The 26002-nt window shown below is 34.9% G+C and overlaps 1 protein-coding gene across 1 annotated transcript in view; it reads right to left on the reverse strand.

Annotated features, from left to right (window-relative positions):
* Window positions 1-665: 665 nt before the first annotated feature.
* Window positions 666-26002, reverse strand: part of LOC138315846 (protein-glutamine gamma-glutamyltransferase 2-like) — a 51104-nt gene continuing 25767 nt past the window's right edge. The window contains exons 9-17 of the mRNA XM_069257147.1: window positions 25729-25867; window positions 24406-24512; window positions 17403-17562; window positions 16999-17111; window positions 16349-16422; window positions 12175-12397; window positions 5428-5591; window positions 3184-3320; window positions 666-3013 (exon numbers count right to left, since the gene is read on the reverse strand). Of these exons, the coding sequence (XP_069113248.1) occupies window positions 2872-3013; window positions 3184-3320; window positions 5428-5591; window positions 12175-12397; window positions 16349-16422; window positions 16999-17111; window positions 17403-17562; window positions 24406-24512; window positions 25729-25867 (1259 nt within the window). The 3' untranslated portion in view covers window positions 666-2871. The remainder of the gene's footprint in view (window positions 3014-3183; window positions 3321-5427; window positions 5592-12174; window positions 12398-16348; window positions 16423-16998; window positions 17112-17402; window positions 17563-24405; window positions 24513-25728; window positions 25868-26002) is intronic.

Below are 26002 nucleotides of genomic sequence, written 5' to 3' on the forward strand. Positions count from 1 at the left end.
CTGGCCGAGACACACCAAAGTCTATAAAAGTGGTAGTTTCTGCTCCTGCTTGGCGCTCAGCATACAGGGAGTGGGACGACTGGTTCGCCCGTTGTCAGTATAATGTGACCGGGTGGAGTATGTTGCCTGGTGTCTTCGGCGGCATGCTTCAGTGATATAGCACTATAAAAAGGGCAACAGTTCCACTATACAAGAAGACACAACATGAATATACCGCAGTCTCCCAAAAACACGCAACCCGCACAACATACATGCAACACACCGCATACATGGGAGGCCGTCCTTACATGACCATAGCTGTTAATAGGACGTAAATTAATCAAACAAACAAACAAATGACGCAAAATCTTATAGAAGCGTGAACTAGAAGTAGTCCGAACCTGCACTGCGTTTGTATTAATACGTCATTGCGTTTACGCTAATTTGAATGCAACTCCCCTCCCGTTGACTATATAGGGACATATGTAAATATATTATTATATTCATTTCAAATATTTTTTAATCATTATCGACCCAAAGAAAGAATTTATATAGGCTTTACCTGTTATTCGATCCTTTTGACTATAACATCCATGTCAATAAAACATTGTTGAAATGAAAACATGCTTCCTTATACAAAGGGCAAACGTTCCATCAACTATTACAAGGAGTCACAACACAGAATATGAAATCTTACAAACTGGTTTTATTAAATATTAGCATGCTACAAACAGAAAGAAAACGAAAATAATAACTTCAAAGTCAGTGTCATTTTTAAAGGGTCACTTAAGCAAAACTGTTACCAGATTAGACATACATTTTATATTAAACCCATCCGGAAGGAGGATAAATAGAATGGTGCCCGTTATGGCGCCATGAATATTTATCTTTCTGACGGATGGGATTCATATTAACTGTATGTCCATTCTGATAACAGTTTATCACTTATATTTCTATAACGATCATTCAAATTCAAAACTATACACGTGTGTCTTTTGAATTTCCATTGCAAATAAATGCTACTGAGTACAATAATTTTATAACCCATTAGTGCCGATTGCATTTCGATGATTACCTAGACTTGAGTTTTACATTGTTGATCTCAAATCAAATCGTTTGAATTACTCTATTTCTATACGTGCAATCATATTCTTATTTTGTTTGAAAGTTGGTACAATCCTCTATCATAGGGGGCCGTGCGCGCGGATGTCTCAACATATTACCTCAAGCCCTCCACCTCTTGGTCGCGAGTTCGAATCCCATGTTGGTCAGTTGCTAGGTACTGACCGCTAGGCGTTGGTTTTTTCTCTGGATACTCCGGTTTTCTTCCACCAACAAACTTGGTACGTCCTTACATGACCCTGGCTGTTAATAGGACGTTAAACAAAAAACTAAAGAATCGAACATAGGAAGAGATAATATTCTCTTAGCAGCTCTATAATTTGTCATCGTGGCCCTGCAGGTAGGGCGTTAGAATTATACCTGCTGCCCCTATTGCGTGATCGTAAAAGGCGACTAAATTTAGGATCTTATCTTTTCTCTTCTTCCTAACTGACTTTATCTTTCCTAATGCCTCCCTTGGCACCGCCTCACTTTTGGCCTTGATTTGATCGTTCGCCCCTGTGAGGAAGGTTCTGGGTTCTGTCCCCTGGCCGAGACACACCAAAGTCTATAAAAGTGGTAGTTTCTGCTCCTGCTTAGCGTTCAGCATACAGGGAGTGGGACGACTGGTTCGCCCGTTGTCAGTATAATGTGACCGGGTGGGGTGTGTTGCTTGGTGTCTTCGGCGGCATGCTTCAGTGATATAGCACTATAAAAAGGGCAACAGTTCCACTATACAAGAAGACACAACACAAACATACCGCAGTCTCCCAGTACACTCACCTCGCACAACATACATGCAACACACCGCATACATGGGAGGCCGTCCTTACATGACCATAGCTGTTAGTAGGACGTTAATAAATCAAACAAACAAATTTGTCATCGGTTATACATACTTTATTTCTCTTTGATAGGATTTATTATTTAATCCTTGAATTAAAGAAGAAAATGGCTTTATAAAATGAAGTATGGCTTATTTATACTGAAGTGTTGAAATTTGTTTGGTTCTTTCTCACTTTATACTACAGTTAGACAACTTAGGGATGCTTTTCGCTGCCTTTTTGATTTCGATTTTAATTTGTTTACGACATAGATGTGTGGAAATTAGTTGGTTGCAACTATTGCGAAATTAACTCTTTTGTGTAAAAAAACCACTCAAACTTACGCATATGTCATGTAATTACATTTGATTGAAACCTGTGTAAGGCAGAATGTGTTATCCATATTGTGCTATCACAGAGGGACATGATTCCTCCGAATACGTGCGAGGGACAATTAATAAATTGTGTGAAAACTCTTAAGCGTAAATAAGCAACATGGCATATGACGTATCGCAATAGCAAGATTATATGTGATAGCAGTCTTATACTGGTAATATTAGTCTTAAATATAGATTACAAAGGATACACATATTTTTTATTATATCCTATAATGATTGCAAAATAACCAAATAGTATCAATGTTCTATTAACAAAATAAAATCGCAGAAACAGAACAGATGTAAAATTGAAATGTTTTGCGGACAACGAAAGGTGCAGGATCCCACCGTTTAAAAGTATTTATATATATACACATTTAAAACATACAGTTATACAGGAATTATTTTTGGAATATGGCACAGTTAGAAAATAAAAACAAATCCGTGTTATATATAAAATCATCTACCTACATTAACAGCATACTTAATTATATTGTTTAGTGAAATAGTAACGATGGAATTTGTTTGTGTGTTTAAAAAGGTACTTTATGTTCATATCAACGCACGAGAACGACAGAAATGAGACATGTCTACTCGTAAACATTGATATCGACGAATTCACTCATATTAACAAGCTCCGCTGTGTCCAGTACGACAATGATCTGTCCACTTCCAGCTCGGATGGCCCGCATTGGTACTGTTTTAGTGAACGAGTCGGCATGTTTAAGTGTCCTGAAATGGCACAAATGTGGTTATATAACTTAGCAACTTGCCACCTTAACGTTTAAAAAAACGCCATAGAGTTTGATCATCACAATTATATAAAGCGATTATAATTCTCCAGTTTTGCAATTGTAAAACAAGATATCATTATAATTGACATTTTTTCCATGGTCACTTACCCGATTTGCATATCATCGATGTCATCGAAACATTCGGTTTCAAACTTCAGCATACATTTCGTCAGTGTCATGGGTATAGCATTCTTCACCATCACTTTCACCTCAACATCCTCGCCAACACTGCAATTGTCCTGAGACTGCAACAACATTAAATGTCATTTGAAATACCCACACCAAAAAGTTTCCAATGATAAATACGTTGAAAAATGGAAATGACAAACTGTGCATTGAAAAAGTATGATTGATGATCTAAACGTTTTTTTAATATATATATCCACTCATAAAGGAAACACACTATTAATATTATACAATTACAACATTTTGATGAGGTCAATGCATGTTTTTATTGCTCAAAGAAAAATTACGTCCTCGGTCAATATTTTTTCTTTGCCCTGCAAAGTCGTGCGTAAGAATTGTACCTGTTGCCCCTAATATATATATCCACTCATAAAGGAAACACACTATCAATATTATACAATTACAACATTTTGATGAGGTTGATGTATGTTTTTATTGTTTAAAGAAAAATTACGTCCTCGGTCAATATTTTTTCTTTGCCCTGCAGGTCGTGCGTAAGAATTGTACCTGTTGCCCCTCTTGCATGATCGTAAAAGGTAATCTTATCTTTTCTCTTCTGTTCTGTTACAGATTCTTTATCTGCACCCTAAATGAATTAATTCTTTCTAACGTCTTTCTTGATATCGCCACACGTTTGACCTTTTGTTGAGCGCTCGCCTCCTTGAGAATGGTACTGGGTTTGTCCCCTGACCGATACGCATCAAAGTCTGTAAAAGCGGTAGTTTCTGCTCCTGATTAGCGCTCAGTGGACAGTAGTAGGGCGACTGGTTCGTTCGTTGTTAGTATAATTTGACAGGGTAGGATGCGTTGCTTCGTGTCTTCAATAGCATGATATAGTGATATATCATTATAAAAAGGACAACAGTTCCACTATACAAAAAGACACAACACAAACATACCACAGTCTCCCAAAATACGCACCTTGCACTTCATACACACTACACACTAATACAAGGGAGGCCACAAGGCCCTTGCTGTTCAAAGGACTTAGATAAAATAAACCAAATCAATTTGGTCAATAAAACATGCGTCGACCGAATTCAAAATGATACTATTGCTTTATTATATTACTTGTTTTTTCTTTATAAGCTATACATAAAAAATCATACATCAGTCTAATGTAGACGTCTACATTTGTGTGTCAAGATATATTACCCTGCAGAACGTTAGAAGTTGAGCGCTTGCCCCTCTGACGTAGGCTCTAGGTTCTGCCCCCTGGTCGAGACACACCAAAGACAATATATGAGTGGTAGTTTTCTGTTCCTGCTTAGCGCTCAGCATAAAAGGAGTGGAACGACTTGTTTGCCCGTTGTCAGTATGATGTGACCGGATGGGGAGTGTTGATTCGGCGTATTTCAGTGATATAGCACCATAAAAAGGGCAACAGTTCTACTATACAAGAATACTCAAAACGAATATACCACATTCACCTCGCACTACAAACACACTACACATCGTATAAATTGGAAGCCGTCCTTTCATACTTCTGGCTGTTCATCGTACGTTAATTAATGAATCAAACTAATAATATCAGAAATTGAATTAGTAAATATTAAGATGATTATACTAATGATCCGAGGACAAGATAGTTTTCTTATTAGTCCTGATTTCTAGATACATGTTGAAGTTGGCGAATGCATCATCATATTGCAGTTGCATAGTTCTCAACGTCCAATGAACGACTTTTTATAGCTTTGATGTACTGTTTCGGGAATTCCCTATCTATTTATAGACAGATCGGTCAATCAACTTTTATCACTCGGTCATTGTTGTATAGGGGTCACGTGGATACCGACATCCAATTACATTGGCGGAAAAACCAAGAGATATGATAAAAATATATATTGCAATAGGAGTTTATGGTAATTGTAAGCAAGTCGCAATGCCAATAGGCTAAAGACTCACATTATGTGATAGTATACAGTTGTTGACAGGGGTTTTCGGGCAACAAATGAAATGTTCGATGGAACAGTTTATTTAATGACATTTTTGTCATTTGAGTTTATATAGAAACTTTTTATAGGGGTATAACAATACATATTACATATGATTTGTATGATGAACTATTATGAAAATGATAAGACAGCATTAATCTTAAAAGTTGTTGCAGATAATTAATGGGATAATCATCAATATGTCATGAACACCAAATCGTATCTGACTTACATGAACTTCCAGTATGTCTGGACTAAGCAGAGTAATGAGTTTATATTCCATGTTGGATTTTCCAGATTTGTGAGCTGTGGCAACCGCAGTGATGCTGAAGTCGTTCGAATCTTGTCGATAGCTCTTGTATGTCTCCCAGGGAATCGATATGTCGATAGCTGTCTCTGAAATTTTGCATAGGTTAATACACGTATGAGCATAGGTCAATAACTCTATCCACGCCTCGAACTCAAAATATACGGCAACCAATCGCCTAGCCAAACATACCTGCGCCACATCCACATCCCCAAAAAAGGACGTTTCTATGACAAAGTGATAGTCGGTTCGATATGCTGACATGATCACTGTGGAAATTGTCAAATTAAATCTCTGGATCAACAACACATGGTGAATATGGTACATTGTGTTTAGTAAATATTAAATATCAAAGAAGCACAATTTAACAAAGCATGACCATAGGCCAATGCATATATAAACATATGTCAATACATATATAGTTAGACTTGTTAGACTTGTTCACTATACGCAAATACTAGCCGATTTTGTTTCCCATAACTGCATGGTAACATTGACCTTTGAACTTGCGTATTGAAATTGTCTATGCAATGTAAAGGGGTTATTTAAAAAAAAGACAGGGTTTTGTCTACATTTTGACGCAACATTACGTGTATATTGTTGTTTTTCATAGAATTTTTGGAAAATGTAAAACAATACATATATGAATATTTATATTTGTATATGATACCAACATTTTTTGAATTAACAATTGTAGGGAAAACACATATCCCGACCGGCGCGACGTGCAGTGCTTTCATTTTTGTCAAAAATGATTGATGTCAAATGTAAACATTATCTATGTGTCTCTGTCAGAGGACAGTTATAAACATCCTCTATCCTCTATTGTTCTTTGAGAATTTATTCATGTGTATTATAACATGCACCGCTAGTATTGACACTTACGCGTCACTACAAATACATTGTTACAGCTATCCATCGAACACAAGTGAATATATATATCGATGGCGATGTATCTAAGCGTAGATTATATAATCACATAGCTCCAAAGTATGTAATATCGTAAAGTCAGACGACAATCTCAAACACATTGAGCTACTTGAACACCGGTGTTTTGACAACCTTGGCAAACTCCAGTGTATAAGCGTGCATCAGCTTCGCCTCGCTGCACAATAAAGGTCACCGAGCTCACACATGTGGACGAGTACAAATACTTTATGTTATTACGCTATACATTAACTTTTAGCAAAATTGAATATTTAAAGTTCTGACCTGATTAAATAAAACAATCTCTGAAATTTACTTTGTTATGTTTTATTTTACTCTAAAACATTGAACTTTTTTGTCGTTGCGGATGAATAATTCTATCTTACATGAAGAGTCTTTATCGCTGTTTAATTGAGTCAGCTCCTCCAAACCTTTGACCGACTTTTATTGAATATTTACGTCACTTTCAAATGACGATCTTATTGCATGTAATATAAATAAAAATTCGGCGAGTGTAAATATACGCGCCCCATATTGAATCTATTCTTAGAGGCATTGCTCCATACAAGCGAAATCCAATCCCTATATGAGCATCGGTTAATACATATAGGAACAAAGGCCAAAACAAATATGACATGAACATAGGTCAATACCTATATAAACATAGGTCAATACCTATATAAACATAGGTCAATACCTATATAAACATAGGTCAATACCTATATAAACATAGGTCAATACCTATATAAACATAGGTCAATACATATATGACATGAACATAGGTCAATACATATATGAACATAGGTCAATACTTGTTTGTCTGATTATTTTAACGTCCATTAACAGCTAGGGTCAAGGTCAATACATACATATATGAACATCGGCTAATACATATATGAACATAGGTTAATACATTATACAGTTATAGCATTTTGATGAGGTCGATGTATGTTTTTATTGACCAAAGAAAAGTTATCGACAGAGGACTTAGTCCGAGGTTGATAATTTTTCTTTCGTCAATAAAAACATGCATTTCCGAATTCAAAATGCTACAATTGTTTTCTAATTTTAATTGGGTTTTCTTCATAAGTAATAAATACAAAAGACATATAACAATCTAGTGTGTACATCTGCATTTGTATTTCAGGATATTTTACCAGAAAATGAATGGAATATCAAAATGATCATACCAATGATACGAGGATTAAGATACAGTTTTCTGATTTAATCCTGATTTCCAGATACACGTAGAGTAGAAGATGGCGAATGCATCCTCATACGGCAGTTTTAATAATTCTCAATGTCGGATTAACGACGTGTATACATTGTAGCTTATATTACTGTCTTAATAAAAGCACCACCCTTACGTGTATCACAATTACATCTTTGTTTTTGTAGCTCCGACGTTGTTTAAAATGTTTCATTTCTCATCAAATCTACCGGCAGAGAGGCAAAACCACCTGTCTATCATTCACTGTGTTTGAAGAAAATGTGTTACCACAAAATGGGCATCTTAGAAACGCTTAATTTATCAATAAAACATGTCGCATTCAAACGCTTAAATGACTTTGACGCACTGAATCGGGAAATCCCTATCTATTTATAGACAGATCGGTCAATCAACTTTTATCAGTCGATCTTTGTTTGACAGGGGTCACGTGGGGTACAGACGTCCAATGAGATTGGCGGAAAAAAAGAACATTGGCGGAAAAAAAGAACATTGGTTAATAAATATACGAGCATAGGTTAGTAAATATACATGACTAATTGTATAAAAATAGGTTAATACATATACGAGCATAGGTCGATACGTATATCAACATAGATCGATACATGTATGAGCATATTTCAAAACATATATGAGCATAGGTCAAGACATATATTAGCATAGGCAATACATATATGAGCATATGTCAATACATATATGTACATATATGAGCATACGTCAATACATATTGAGCATATGTTTAGACATATATAAGCTGGTGTATATTTAATTTAATACACGGAATTATATGTTGGTAAAAATTGGTAAAGGAGGTGTTGCATATAGACTGAAAATCCGCCCACGATAATTTTTTGATTTTTGAATTTAAATTAATTAATTGCATTAATACACATATGTCTATAATACTTAAAACCCGATTGGACCATTATTAGGACTACAGCGCCCTCTACATTAGCACTGGTAAATTTAAAGCCTCTTGGGCCTTTTACCTGGCATAAGTCATAGCAAAAACACTTAAATCATGTTTTTCTTATGATTAAAAATACCACATAAAATTGCGTTTTTAACGACATATCACACTTGGCTGTATCCAATATCATTTTATCACAAATGGAACGTAAATATCAAATTTGACAAAAAATACGACTTTTGAAGTTTTCAATTTTTCGTTTGAGCAACAGAATAAGTAAGGCACTGCTCGAGTACCCTAAAACTTTGATGTTTAAAATTGTATTCAGGTTATCATCGTTCATCATAAACAGCTCAAATGAATGAATCACTGGATATGCCACGTTTTTTAAGGTTTATTTCGTCGACCCCTTCTATTTTCCATAATATCAAAGAACTGAGAGTACACTGTCAAATATTACCGACTTTACTGAAAGAGTAGAATGTGATGATGAGTTGCGTATTTCAACCAAACCTTGAAATTCTCATCATAAACTCATGTTTATCATATTTTTTAGAAATTCTACTTATCCGTTTTGAAACAGTGGGGCATATAATACTGACAGTTATGATTTAACATATACACAATGCCATGTTGCATTCCAGAAACTGTATAAGCATTAAGGTAATAAATATAACAGTATGTGTCCTTTGCCCATTGTTAACGGGAACCATCAATGTTACCATCGTGTCAGGTAGGATATTAGAATTGCACCTGAATTCCTTTAGAATAATTCTAGTACAGTTCTAGAACTGTCCTAGAAATCCTCCAGTTTTCAATTCCAGAATAGTTCAAGAATTGTTCTAGAACGATTATAGAACACTGTTCCAGAACAGTTCTAGAGCATAGTTCTAGAAAAGTCTCATTTAACGTGGTAGAACGATTCTATAATTACTTTAGAATAATTCTAGAACAGTTCTAGAACTCTTTCCGGAACCGTTCTGGAGCAGTTCTAGAAATCCTTGCAGGTGTATAAGCAACACATTCCCAATCAGTCACATTATATTGACAACATGTGAACCAGTCGTCCTACTACCTTAATGCTGAGCGCTAATCAGGGTGTAGCGTGTGTCTCGGCCAGGTGACAGAACCCAGAGCCTACCTCACAGGGGCGAGCTCTCAACCGAAGAGCTCTCAAACGTGAGGCGGTGTCAAGGAAAACGCTAGGAAGTATAAATTAAGTTAGGAAGAAGAGGTGCTATGATATGATCCTAAATTTAGTCGCCTTTTACGATCATGCACTAGGGGCAGTAGGTACAATTTTAACGCCCTACCTGCAGGACCGCGTTTTCATCGTTAGTTCATTTTAATGTCATAAGTTCATCTAACCCTAAGGGACAGGGTGACCTTTGTCCATTGTCACGCGCTGTTCGCATAAACTTTTCATTGAAACGACTTCTTCTCAATATCCGAAAGGCCCAAGAAACTGATATTAGGCATGTAGAATGCTGGAATGATGGACCACCAAGTTAGCGGAAATAAATTTCCTTGACTTTCATTCAAGGTAACATACATGTAATTCAAAAAGGCTAAATCTTTAAACGATTTCTTGTGAATAACTAAGATACCTAAATACCTGATATAAGGCCTGTAGTATGCTGGCATAAAAGACTACCAAGTTCATTTAAGGTTACAAGGGTCAAATAGGCTAAAACCTTTAAACGACTTATTAAACGAATAACTAAGAGGCATTATAATCTGATATTGGGATTGTAGAATGATAGCTTAAACGACTACTTCTTGTGAATAACTAAAAGGACTAGAGACATGATATTGTACATGTAGCATGTTGGGGTGAAGGGCAAATGTTCCTAAATCATCTTGCCCGATAGGTCAGGGTGACCTATAATGATCGTACTTCGTGCGTCGTCGTTCATAAACTTTTCGTTCAAACAACTTCTTCTCAATAAATGAAAGGCTTTGATACATAATGTTAGACCTAACGTATTCTCAAATAAAGGGCTACAAAGATGTTTGTCAAATGAATGACCTTGACGTTAATTGAAGGTCACATGGTTGAAATTGCCAAACATAAACGACTTCTTGACAAAAATTAAGACGCTTGCAGTATGCTGGAATAAAAGGCCTCAGACAGGTCAAATGTATGAAAATCTTCAAATAGCTTTTCAATATATGAAAGGCCTACAAAACACAGATAGTGGGTCTGTAAAATTCTGCAGGATTTGTTTACTTGACCTACTTTCATAGAAACATTTTAAAACTATATTAGACACCAAGAACGTCAATTGAAGAGTTCCTAGCGTGCAATATCTTATATGGTGCCCCAAAAAAATTGAGCAATTTCAGTCCACTGGATTCTTTTTTCATTAATGTATAGTTTGACCATGTTTTATTGTATGAATAATAGTCAGACATGGGCTGTTTGACTTACGAATGAAAACCCAGTTATCCATGACATGTTTATGACATCAAAACAACAGTATATCCTTTTGAGAAATATCTAAGGTCAACATATATGTTACATCGATATACGTTTCGCTAAACGGAACATTTGCTTAGTAATAAGTAAATAAGCCCATGAAGACAGAAATAGGAAATACTTCTGACAATTGGTGTAGGAAATATAAGTCATATTGACCTTATTTTGCTTTAAGACACAACGTATTGTCTAGTTCAATATATGAACCTAAAATTAACATTTTGTGATATATAGGCAAAACAAGTTTTTATTTAGATGTAGATCAAATGTCAATATACATGTTAGTTTGACCGAACTTTGCTAATGCGGCTTTTGATACATGATAGAGCCGAGAGAAGGACTGCTTTCGTTTAACATTTTATACTCTCAGTACTTTGATATTGGGTAAGAAATAAAGGGGGTAGACGTACAAAAGTGCAAAAAAGTCGGCATATCCAGTGATTCATCGACACAATATTTTCATGAGTCAATAAATGACATATGAAGATATTTTTGATTGCTAAAATTTTAGGGTACTCGGGGTTTGTCATTGTTATCTAAGGAATCAATTAAGAACTAATGAAATGAAATTGCAGTATTTTCATGAAAATTAAGAGCAAAACTGGAAATTGCAAGGAAACCCCAACAGATCTGATTAAGTATTGTATATCGCTAAAACGATAATACGAAATGCTATGTTATTACACCAAAATAATTTTTCTTTGGGTTTTGTATGCCTAAATATGATACATTAAAGGCGCACAAGTAGGAATCGGACGTAAAACTTACAAAAGGTGGCGCTGTAGTCGCATGATTAATCTACTCATGGAATAAATACTGTTCCGATACGTATTATGTGCCGATTGATGTATTCGCACCAAAAAATTAAAAATCGATCGTGGGCGGCCGTGCAACACCTCCTTTGGTAAATTGACAAAATGGGTATTGAATGCCTGTGAAAGAAGAATCGTACTGATTATCTGTGATTCAGTGCAACGACACATAACAAAAACAGTTATAAGAAAAAGTGCCGTTAAACTCAGTATGGATATGCATGTAAGTATTTGCAAATCCAGTAACACGAATCTATGGCAAGATATTTTTATTGATTACGTTGACTAGGATGACACAACAAACTAAATTCCTTACCTTCGTCCGGATTTAGGGAGATCATTTTGATCTCTTCCTTTGTTATCTGTTTTCGGTTGTGACCTGTGTAGTCAATGCTACTAAAAGTAATAGCTACTCTGGAGATTTTCAGTTTCCATTCCCTTTCGTCGCTGACGTTCTTCAAAAAAACAGTGAAGTCCACGTCTTCGCCAAGGTACATTTCATTCAATGGTTTCTTTGTTCGAATCATAATGTGAATTTCCTATAAAGATTTGATATAGATGCAAAATGTTATTTTCGTTACATGTGTTTGGAAATTATTAAATCATATATGGTCCAAATGAGTTTTTTCCTAAACTGACCAGCACGAGAAATGACGTAAACTTACAATTTACTTTGTCGAAGATAGACTCAGAATAAATAAGACACTATCAATGTGACATTAGGGTATGTAAATTGAAACATTGGGTAAACCACAGGATACCTCTTAAGTTATTATCTCGATCTAAAAAGATCAAGCGTGACGAACGAAGAACTCAATACATACTTCAAGTAGGTAATGGTAAAATTCATCTCTTAGTTTGAAAGAAAAAAAGTCACATTAAATCATCATGACGCTTTAATAACAAATAATGTTGGCATACTTTTGATGTTATTTGACGTCGCTATGCTTATATGTCATAACGATTTACAACAATGACCACAAATGTTGCGGTACAGCATACCGTTATTATGATATGACTGTGTTATTATAGAAATCATTTATTTAAAATAGCTCGCTCGAAATTGTGTATTACAAAACTGGTTAGATTCAATTCAAATAAAGCATAGGCATTTATACGACAAAAAGTCTTTGATGCGAAGGACAGATTTATGTTTCAAAACATTTCCAGTGTTTCAATCATTGGAATCTTGTATTACAGACAAACTGATTTATATATACACCTGAGAGGCATTCAGGCATTTCTTACACTTATATTTAAAGTTCAATGAATCGATGGCACATTTGCTTTAAATCACAACTAGTCAGAGTTCTGCATGGATTATGAAGGGGAACATAACTTGGATCAATTTTGGCTCTGACCCCCAGGGGCAGGAGGGGCGGGGTCCAATAGGGAAAATAGAGGTAAATCCTATAAATCGCTACTTGTCCAAGGGTTCTGCATGGATTATAAACCAATTAGGCCACAAACATCCTTGGGGTAGTGGAACATAACTTGTATACATTTTGGCTCTGACCCCCCGGGGCAGGAGAGGCGGGGCCCAATAGGGGAAATAGAGGTAAATCCTATAAATCGCTACTTGTCCTAAGGTTCTGCATTGATTGTAACCAAATTTGGCCACAAACATCCTTGGGGGTGGGGAAACTTATATGCTTTTCGGCTCTGACCCGTAGGGGGCAGGGCCAAATAGGGAAATAGAGGTAAATTCTATATATAGAAAGTTGTCATAGAGTTCTGCATGGATTGTAACTAAATTTGGCAAAAATCATCCTTGGGGAAAGGGGAACAGAACTTGTATAAACTTTGCCTCTGACCCCTGAGGCCAAGAGGGCCCCCATTTTATAAGTAAATTCTATAAATCACTACTTGTCTCAAGGTTCTGCATTAATTGTAACCAAAGGAGGGGTATCAGCTTGGGCCGTTTTACTACCACTCGGTGATAAGCAAAATATTTGCATGAAGATACATTAGGGTCAGCTGCATATTGTATGCAAGGCATAAAACTAACATCCTACCTCAGTGGTGGCGTTGCTTGAAATTAAGCTCATAAAACAAGTCTAAATAATTTCAACATGGGAAAACAGTATGAACCTGTATGAATTATTGCTCTGACTCTTCGGGGCCAGGAGGGACGGGGCCCAAAAGGGGAAATTGAGGTAAATCCTATAAATCGCTACTTGTCCTAGAGTTTAGCATGGATTCTAACCAAATTTGGTCTCAATCATCCTTGGGGGAAGGGGAACAGAACTTTGCCTCTGACCCCCTGTGTGCAAAAGGGGCGGGGCACAATAGGTGAATTAGAGGTAAATATTCAAATTCCTTCAGAAAAGAAACAATGAACTTGTATTCAGAATATTACATGACATTACAAACCAGGAGAGCGACACATGCCCTCTGGGCCTCTTGTTCTATATATGTTATACTGTGTCAATGTCTATAACTCGACTGGCCATACCCCAATTTCCAACTATCAAATTTTATAAAAATTTGGTTATTAGCAAACCGTAGAAGATGTGATAATTCGAATACTCTCAATCCATACCCAGATTATTTATCTTTAATTCGGTTTATGACATAATATATATATTATGCCGTATAAATGTCACTAGGTATCCAGAAATATCGGAAAACAGACATATTTCAACTGGTCGGACACTATAGTTCCTCCGATAAACACGCCAGGGCTCCGATGTGTAGCTCAAAACCCACTCCATGTCAGCGTCATAAGAATGAAAGTTAAATAGAAAGGAAACTTATCGGTATGTTAGTGTAAATCTATATAACATCCAATTGCTCAATACAGCCCTTTGGAATTTCCAATTGATTTCTTTTTCTTTCGGCGTTGATCGGACAATTAATTTTCGAAAGCCAATTAATGCCGAGAAAACAAATGTTCTACTCACATACTTACATGGCAGTTAGTGACAAAACGTTTCACTCTGAAATTGGAAAGGGCTACGTCGGGCAAATGATTGGTATTTAGACATGAACTAACGAACGGGTAAGTTGGTTTTCTACCGAACTTTCATTTTTATGAAGCTGAAGTGATTTGAGCTACCCATTGGAGCCCTGGCTTGTTTATCGGAGGACACCAGAGTGTCCGAGCAGTTGAAATATGTTTTCTATGTTTCTGGATACATAGTGACATTTATACGGCATGGTATATATTGCATCATAACCGGTAGTCGGAATTTAACAAATTTTGACTGATACCATCCTTAAGGGAAACTGACTGTTTGTTTGTTTGTTTGATTTATTAACGTCCTATTAACAGCTATGGTCATGAAAGGACGGCCTCCCATGTATGCGTAGTGTTGCTTGTATGTTGTGCGAGGTGCGTGTTTTGGGAGACTGCGGTATATTCGTGTTGTGTCTTCTTGTATAGTGGAACTATAAACTGACTGATAATTGTACAAATGGTGCGGGGCCAAAGGGGGTCAATTTGGCTTTTCCCATATAAATAATTTCTCCTTGAAAACTAAGCATGGGATAACACTCATAATGCAATAATAACATCCATTTAGGGCGGTAATACAAAATTGTAAAAAATGAAAAGGCCCCTTGGGCCTAAGAGGCGGGGTCAATTTGATCAAATAATGGAGCTGACACCCCGGAGCTCGGAGGAGCGGGTTCAATTTTACTGTTTCCTTATAAAGGACCTCTTTTCTAAATTTAAGAATGGGATAGCACTCTTAATGCAATTGTACTATCTGTATATGCCAGGGATTCAAAATTATGCAAATGATCGAGCTGAACCCCAGAGGCCTGATGGGTGGGGTTAATTTTGCTATTTTCATATAAACTTCTCGGAAACCATGCTTGGGATAACTCATAATGCAATGGTAGTATCCTTAAAGGTGGGGATTCATAGTTATACAAATATTTAAGCGGAGAGGCGGGGTCATTTCGTATTTTCATATAGACAACTTCTCTAAGCTAAGCATGGGATAACATTCAATGGCAGCATTCTTAAAGTGTAGGGATTCAAAATTATACAAATGTAGGTGTTGATCCCCCGGGAACCTGAAAGGCCAGGCTAAAAGTGTCAATTTTGCTTTTTCCATATAAACGATTTCTTCTCTGAAACTAAACATAGAATAGCACTTAGAATACAATGGTAGCATTCTTATAGGGTGGGGATTCAAAATTGATACAAATGATGGGGCTGACACCCCAGGGCCTGAGATACTGGGTCAAAAGGGTTAATAAGGATACTATTTTATATACGTTTCTTCTCTGAAACTATGCATTGGATAGCACTCATAGTCGTATGGTACTTAGCATCGTTACATGGCTGGGATTCAAAATTAAACAAATCGTGGAGTCAAACTTTGCTTACATTTTTAATTGTAAGAGTCTTTGTGATTACTAAAAAGCGATACAGGCCCTCTATTTTAATCACACAGAACGAAAGGGTATTTGTTTCTTTTTTTTAAAAGAGTGGCAAATTAATGTATTGCTTAACTATAAAATATTGCTATAGTAAGTACCTCGTCGTCGTCATCGTACTTTGTACCAGCTTCTTCCATGGCTCTGGTTACAGCAATGCGCTCTTCGACAGATCCTTTGTGAATTTAACAGCGTTAGTAGAATTAATCAGTTTCTTTTCGATGAAGTGTTTGCATCTTAGTCAGGGATTTAAGCAAGATATAATTATATCTGATAGTATCGCTGTTTTGTTGACGTTTCTGACCCATTCGAAGTTTCTGCCTGACGATTATTATACTTTATCTATACATATCATATGCATTGTAAACTTTAATCGCTCAATACCTCAAATGTGTGGTGTGATCTTTATTCGTTTGTGTTATCGTAATATAGACGAACATTAATTAATAATGCCTTGTAAAAATACGTTTTTACAAAAACCATATCTGGATACAGTACATGTCTTTACTAACAGATATGATATGTGCTCTCTTTCCTGCAATATTGGTCTCAATGTGAAACTGTCTAATTTGCCATTAATTCCATGAAAATATTGCCAGAAGCTGAATAAAGTATTCATAATTGTGTACACACAAACTTTTTTGTAAATGATTTTAATGACTATACCAGTCAAGTTATTAGAAATATGCAAATGCAGCAATATCATGTACATGGTATGGCAGAAATAATTGCATGTAAACAAAAGACTCACGTTCTCTATATTTGTAGAGATTTGTAACGTCTAGTCTCTGTCGCGACCGCTCGTATCTTCCCTTCTTTAGTGGTTCCCCATCTGGTTTCTTGGTACTGATATCCATACCAACACTGAATATACAAAATTTGATTGATAATCAATAGTCTCTAACACAATAAATGCCTTTATTGGAATCATACATTTTAAGCACTCGTGCAAAATTGTGAAAGTATCACAACTAGTACGTTCATAAACATATTATATAATCTATAAGATGATTTAAATGATATCGATTCCCTTTTGAATGTTTTTCTCATTTTAAAGCTTTCCCTGGAGTATATTTAATATGTATGCGTTATTATATATATATATATAAACCAACGAACCCCCACCCCTTTAGTACTTTCGCCATTGATACGTACACGTGCTTTTCCGTCTTGAATCTCCTTAAACTCGAGCCTACCACTTCAAAATAAACGATATCGCTGTTGACTTCCGCAAAGACAAAGCCAGCGTCATATCCCAAGTAGGTATAGCCTTGCTTCACAGCCTTCAGTGGACAGGGTCCGCACTGCATTTTGCCTGCCGAATAGAATATATTTTAAAAAACTAATTCGTGAAATTCCCTCCCCTCCCGCTTTCGCCAATAGAAGGTCCATTCCTCTTAACTTATATATCGGATGTATCTTGTTATGTACTAGTTGTTACTTAGAGTTATTGAACGGAAACAGACGAAAATGTTTTCTTTTTTTTTTCGTGTGTCAAAGGGCCATAACTCGACTAAATAGGGTTCAATCAAAGTCCCAAACGAACTTGGCAAAGGCCCTGGGACATTTGATTATAATTGTTGAGAAAATTTGGTAATATTATTGAGAGTTATTAAACGGAAAAAACCTAAATCGCTGTTTTCGTTAATTAAAGGGCCATTACTCCGCCAAAAAGGGTTTGATGAAAGTGGTGAGCAAACTCATCCAAGCCCGTGGCACATTTGACTATGTGACCAAGTTATCAACAAAAGGTCCTTGGGCCTTAACGGTCACCGTTCTGATATAGAATGAAAGAAAGACATATATACATTAAATACTGGCCCTTGAAGTCGGTCAGTGATTTTAGATTTTCGATCTATAAAATAATTGCTTCCATCAAACATAAGAACTCGCAAGTTTTTTTTTTAGAAATTTTAGTAATTTTGACCTTGTTTGGCCTCGCCCTTCTGGTCCCCCAAGGTGGTCAGCGAGAACTGATATGGATGTTTAGATGTCATATCTCCGACTAATAATTCTTATCACCTTCAGACCTTTTCGTCTATAAAGAGTATTTATTTCCAGAATTTTAGAAGGAAATTTTTGAAATTTAAAAACTTTGACCATTTTTTGCCCTGTTCCCCTGTCCCCAGGTGATCGGCCAGGACTAATATGGAAATGATATTAAAATGGTATCTCAAACTAATAATTGTAAACAAATTTGACTCATTTCCTATGAAAATTGAGCAAAACAATACTCATTAATTAGCTTTCCCAATATAAACTATAGAAAACTTACCCCCTCCCCAGGGAAAAAATGAAAAATCCGAGGATCATATAATTCGCAATTTTTTTTAAATTACCTCAAGACCTTTCCATCTATGAAAAGTAGTTGATTCTACTATTTCCAGAATTTCAAAAGGTTTTTGAAAGTTTTAGCTTGTTTGAACCCTTTTACTCCGCCCCTAAGGTCATTTATAGAAACATATGTTAATAGGATTCAATGGACATCTCTTACATGTAATTCTCTTACTGTACGATTTTGAAATAGATCATAAACTGTAACAAGACTGTGTTGCCCTTTCCATACGTTATTTTTTTTTTATCTTTTTAATCGGAACAAAATTGACCTAGGTATTTTTTTTTTTTAGAATTATTTTGTTTTAAAATTTTTATTTTCCAAACAACGTTTTAACAAAGACTACATTTGCCACATACATATATATACACATTACTTCCATTTCCTTCCATTCTGGCATTTTTCTCTCATACATATAATTATTGTTTACATTGTTTTTTATTATTATTTATAAAAAAAGGGGCAGGGGGTAAGAAAAAAAAAACAGATGGGGAGAGGGGAAGAAAGGTGAAGGGGGATAAAGGTATGAAGAGGGATGGGTATCACTTCACAGATCTATACAAATGTATACATAGTGCAAGCATGGCACATGGAAAAACATGTATAAATAACTATTTTAATTCAATTTAAAATATGGGCAAACTGTCAGGGGTTTGCAAGTTCCACTAGTTTTAACCATTTTTGCCACTCTTTATTGAATCTATTAATTTCTTTTTCTCCTTTACCAAAAGCTATATACTTTTGAATATAGAAATACTCTTTAATAGAGTTTAAAAAAGCTGTCACATTTAATGAACCATGTAAGTATCTAGTTTTGTAAATATAATGTTTAATATAAAGAACAATTTCATTATCAATCCTATGATATATACAATTTTGATCTAGTTTCCCAAAAAGCATAGTTTCTTTATTAATAGCAAAAGGAATAAAAAGAATATCCAAAAGGTTTTCAAAATTGGCTAAAAAGTTCTGAACTTCAGAGCATTCCCAAAAAAGATGTATGATTGTCTCCCTTTCTAATGCACATAACATACAGTGAGGATTATTTGAAAGACCAATTTTACAACGATATGTATTAGTTGTTAGAATATGATGGGAAATTCTGAACTGAAGCCATTGAAGTTTGGTATTATTAGTAGACATGAAGGGTATATTGTATATTTGTTTCCACATTTCTTGAGCATAAGTCAATAGAGGATCTCCATTTATGCTGGCCAGTTATAGCCGTATCATTTTTAACTAGAACTCTGTAAAAATTTTGGATTCCACGGCTATTTTTCAATATTAATTCAAGGCTAAAAGGAATAGTTGGGTAAAATAATTTTTCATTTGGTACATGTACATTTTTCAGATACTTTTTAATGCTAGATATAAGTCCATGATACTGAAGATAATTACTTATCGCACCATAAATATTACAGAATTCATCATATGTAAAGAAAGAATATGGAGAAACACTTTTTAATAAATCTTGTATGGTTATGATTCCCTTTCTAAACCAAGATATGTAACAAACAGTTTTATTTCCAACAATAATATTTTTGTTGTACCAAATTGGAATTTTGAATACCGAGTATTCTTCTGCTTTTAACTGGTTCCCCTTTGATCTTAATTTGCTGTAAAAACAACTTTTAAGAAAGCATTTCTACAATTTGTCAAAATCTTACTAAGGTATTCACTTCCACAATTCGCCAAATGATGAAAATTAACTTTAGAGTTTAGAATCATACGCCATTTACCATTAGATCTAAATATTCTCCTTATCCACCCAATTTTTAATGAATCTATAAAAGCTGTGAGATTGATCATTTTTAAGCCTCCATCCATATAATTTTATATAATTACATCTCTCTTAACTTTATCTGAACCACTATTCCATAGATAGTTAAAAAGAATACTGTTGAGCTGTTTTACAAAACCTTCATCCGGATTTGGAAGCGAGATAAAAAGATGATTTAATCGTGAGATCAAAAGAGATTTTATAATACAAATTCTACCAATTGGTGAAATGTTCCTTCTGTTCCATGTCTGCAATAGATTTTTGAGTTTAATTAGTTTTTCATCATAGTTCAATTTTGGTATTTTGTGAAGATCGAAATGAAATTCAATACCTAGAAGTGTAAATTTAGTAACCCCCATTGCAAGTTCAAGTCTGGCATTAGTGTATCACTGCTATACTTTTTACTACCAATCCAAATAACCTGAGATTTTCCTGTATTAATTTTAAGTCCTGAAATTTTTGCATAATTATTTAATTCCATAACAGCAGCTATTAATGAATTTTCGGTACCATCAAGTATTAAGGATGTATCATCAGCATATTGAGAATTTAAAATATTACAATTTTCTACATTTATACCAACAATATCTCTGCTATTTCTAATACGAAAGGCTAAAACTTCTGCACAGATAATAAATATATAAGGGGCAATTGGATCGCCTTGACGACAACCGCGCATAATATTAAAAAAGAAGACAAATTACCTCCCTGATTAATTGCAGAGCTAGCATTACAATGTAAAACTTTTATCCAATTCCTAATACTGTTTCCAAAATTAAAATATTTAAGAGTTTCATCAATAAAATTCCAGGACACTGAGTCAAAAGCTTTTTCAAAATCAAGAGTTAACAACATTCCAGGGATATCAAATTCCTCAGTGTATTGCATGATGTCATAAACTAATCTAGTGTTTTCCCCTAAATATCTACCAGAAATAAAACCAGTCTGATCTGAATTTATAATTGTATCCAAAGTATTTTTCAATCTGTTGGCTTTTGTTCCAGAGGCAATTTTATAAACAATATTTAATAAAGAAATGGGACGCCAGTTTTTAATGAAATATTTTGATTTGTTTGGCTTTGGAATGCAGGTAATAATGCCCTGACGTTGTGTAATTGAAAGCTGACCATTTAAGTAACCATGATTAATAGATCTGACAACAAAAAATCCTAATTTGTCCTAGAAACATTTGAAAAAATCTGATGTGTACCCGTCTGACCCGGGACTTTTATTATGTTTCATATTTTTAAGAGTTACTGATGCCTCCTCATATGTTATTAGCCATTCCAAACTTAAAGATTCTGTATCCTTTAATTTTGAAACTTCAAAACCATCTAAAAATTCATCTAAATTTACTTCTTCTATGTCATTGTCGACAGAGTAGAATTGTTCATAGAAGGTCTTTACTTCACTAAGAATTTCATATTGATTAGTAATAAACCTAAGTATTTAGCAAGGGTATTAGGCTCACCTTGTATTCCTGATAAAGCTGCTATCAGATCTTTCCAAAAATGGTTTTAATTTGTTCTGCTTCTTTCGTTTTATAACTGTTCATATAACAAATCGAATTCAAATGACAATATTTCCTTTAGTAAGATTTTCCTAGTATCTACAAATATCCCCCTGATCCATTTCACTTTCAAATATTTAATAAAAGATAAAATATTAGTCACGTTTAAACCTCCAATTTTCCTTACATGCAATTAGAGTGTCACGTTTATTTTTTTTCAGATTTAAAATTCCATATGAAATCAAACACGATTTGTTCAAATAAAGTAATAAACGATTTAGACAGGTTTAGAAGTGTCAAAAACAGATGTACAAGTTTTGGTAATATGAGTGTCTTTATGACAGTGATACGTCCAATAAAATTCAGATCCCGACAAGTCCAGTATCTAAGAAGTTTGTTTATCTGACAGAGTTAAATGTTAGTTAGTTCCATGTTTTCAAGGTTTAATGAAAATACTGTACCCAGCAACTTAAAATTTAAAGAAGACCACTTTATATTCAATTCAGGACATAAATGTATTCTGTCATTGCAGTACCTCTTACTACCAATCCACAGGACACTTGATTTTTGCAAATTTATTTTTAATCCTGATACACTAGCAAAATCGGCAAGTATCTGAACAGATGTGTATAGTGACTGACTTTTACCATCAAGTAGGCGATAAGCATCATCGGCACATTGACCAAGTAGAAATTGGCCTTCTCAAAGTCTAAAATATAAAGAATCCTGACTGATTTTTCTCTTCCAACAGAGTCATGATATTATAAAGAAATCTAGTGGTATCTCCGATGAACATACCTTTAATAAAATCTGTCTGTGTTTCACTAATGATAATTGGAAGAACCTTTTTAACTCTACTAGCTATTGCTGCTGATGCTATTTTATAGTCTACATTAAGAAGGGATAAAGGTCAAATACCATCTATCTTTGCCATCTTTGCGGTTAAATGAAATAATACCCTGGTATTGAAAATCATATAGTTGGCCAGTGTGATATGCATAATTTATAGATTTAAGTAAAAGAAAAAGAAAAAAAAAACCCATCCTAAATGTTACATGGTCAGGTAAAAATCCTGATTGGCCATTAATGGGGAATGGGGAATCCATTGCCTTTCATGGTCAAGTAATCTTGATTGGCCATGAACGTGGGTTATTATGGAGTCTATGGTTACTATGGTAGCCATATTTATTGGCCACACTTTTTCATTGTGAAAGGTTGGAAGTATGCAATAAGCTCCTTTATCTGTTTTTTTTCTTCATTGTTTTTATTGAAGAAACAAACCACCTGTCACACGTATATGTTTACGCCATCAAGTCTAATAAAATGACGTCATGATCAACCGAAACCGGCCTTACCGGAGCGACACCGATGTCTTTATGTCTGATCAACCTATGAACAGACCCTGAAATACAACATCAGTGGCACGCCCTGGGCGTGTACACATCTGTTTAGGCTATTTAGATGTATGCATACGGTAATCCTACATGAAGAGGTAATATAATTATTTACATGTCTATTGTCTAGATGTTTAACGAATTAGTTTTACTGTTCGACAAACATGCAATTCTCTATTTTGTGATAACGTTCACATTAAGGTTTAAGACCCAGTTTAAACGTTCGATTTTTATATATCTTATGCATATATTGCCCTAATGTACAACCATTTACAAGTCAACAGTAATGTATAAGGTTAGGACGAATGATTAGGCACTTTATACCAACAAAGTTATGTTCAAGTACACCTAAAAAGTGATATACATGCATACAAAAAAACTGCTAGTTTAAACAGGGTCTTAAACCTTAAGAATTATAATCATTAATATCGATTAGTTATAACGAACACTAGGCACATGGATTTGGTTAGTTAAGTGTAGAAAACGAGTTCTGGTAAATTAAATCCTGATCGTGATGATCAATATAAGGTTCACTTCTCTAAACCGAACTCTCTATAAACAGGTCGAAATTCTATTCACCAACCATGATAGGTTTAGAGAAGTTCCACTTTAATACTATGAGGGTAGATGATAACAAAACATGTATCCTTCTTGACCAAATAGCTTCCGAGTACATGAATTGGCCGGATGTGGAAAAAGGTGTAATCTCTGGTAATATAAAAAACAATGACCTCCAGCTACGCTCGTAGGTCGTTCTTTATTTCTACCAAGGTGGTACAATACCATACGACCTCCACAAAGGTCTGCAATTGTTTTGTTTCTTTCAACATAATCCTCTTCAGTATATACTTCCACTTCGTCTAAACCGAGCGCCATTGTATCTTCCTTTGCCAGCGATATTAAAGGGTTTCAAAGACATTTTCTTTACCATTAATTATAAATCTTGTCTGTTAAGCATACCCCGTGTCTCACAGACTCAAATCAATGTACATTTGTATTGTAGAAGAAAAGGTCTGACGTAGGAAAGTCTCCTTATCTTGTATTACATATTCCTCCAGTTTACCCATACATGTTTGTAGTCTGTTTAATTTTGCTTAGTTATAAAAAAACGACACGCTGTTGTGTGAAATCAGCCCTACCTTCACTTTCTTCCTGTGGTGTTGCGTCTATGATTTGCCATCCATCAAACTCTGACATTTGAAGGTCACGTCTCCTTGTCCAGATCTCATTCCAGACATGGAAGTTCCTGTTTGAAAATAAATTCACATTTAATAGTTATTATTTTAATAGTATACTTACTATAAATATTCCATACTTAAGACGGTTTATTTTTATAAAATGTGTTTCAGCTAACCTGATCTGAATTTGTGCCATGGCCTTTAAAAATGTACTAGTCAATTTGATGACTTAGGAAAAGGAATGAGATTTTTCTTAAAATAAGAGAAAGAGAGGGAATCGCTTTACATCACTACTAGTCAGAAAGTAAATGATGAAGTTTCTCCAAGATCTGTAGGACCATTAATGTGTAATAGAATCGTATTTCTCAAATATAGTAACAATTTAAACCCACTGGGGCTGGCTGGAGGGACCAGACTAGTTAGGGGAACTCCTTTAAATTGCTACCAGCAACAAAAGGGAATGTTCATCAAATTTAACTAGAACCATCTTTGGGTGAAGAGGAGAAGATATTGCATAGATATTGACATTCATTGGATCTCTGAACAGACCGAGATAATTCTTTTGCATTACTACTATTATAAAGCCATAAATATATAACTTTGACAAGAAATATCCTTGGGGACCGATGATTAAAGTTTGGTCTAAGATTTTGCCCCCATTGCCCTATTATATGGTTTCCTTTTGATAAAAACTTTTAAGAACAAGTAAAATCAAATTCTCCCAAAACCTCTTTCCTCTTTAGAATATAGCTTTTTGCCATAATTATTGCGTGTGACCAATACATGTCATCTGTATGGGTAATTGAGTTTTGTTTTGAGCAATGTTAATAACATAAAATAGACAAAAATATATAGTTTATTGTGGTACAAGCAATGTTTTTTACCGTTTGAATACTTCGAATAATGAGGAAAGTTTTCGTTGTTTTCACTTTAATGTCTAAATATGTTTTTTTCGGATTTTCTTTGTTGTCGATTATTGTTTGCTTATCAAGCCTCAACTCTTTAAATGAGTACCTTATTCAACATTAGTCCTAATTATGAACAAACTATTTCAATTGTGTTTTAAGATGTTGTTTATATGGTTGTTCGCTCAATCATACTGTAAATCAAGTTATATTCGAATATCACGAATTCTTATTGGTAGCAAAATTCACAAAATCAAATCGCACGCTAGGTTCGGTTGTTTTACAGTGTAACTGAACTGTCTTCCAAAAACATCAGATTTTTATACGAAAACCTAATGTTCTCCTATGAAGATTTTTGTATTTCTTATAATACATTTACCAAATGCTGTCTCCACCTGTGTTCTCGAACTCATCCTTTTCAGGGAATTTTATCCTTTCTATCTGAATGGATCGGTTTCCATCATGGGCAGAGTTATAGTTTGTGATAGGTCTGCAAGGGATCCCCAGGGCTCTACAAACTGTGCAGAATTAGAAAGTACATTATTATAGAGAATACGACGATAATAACAATTAACTACATTTTCCCAGATTACGACATGCATAAATATGGCATCGAATCATCTTAATATGATTTTTTACATAATGTACGTGTA

This window comes from Argopecten irradians, chromosome 2, assembly GCF_041381155.1.
Source record: "Argopecten irradians isolate NY chromosome 2, Ai_NY, whole genome shotgun sequence".
In the NCBI taxonomy this organism is placed as follows: domain Eukaryota; kingdom Metazoa; phylum Mollusca; class Bivalvia; order Pectinida; family Pectinidae; genus Argopecten; species Argopecten irradians.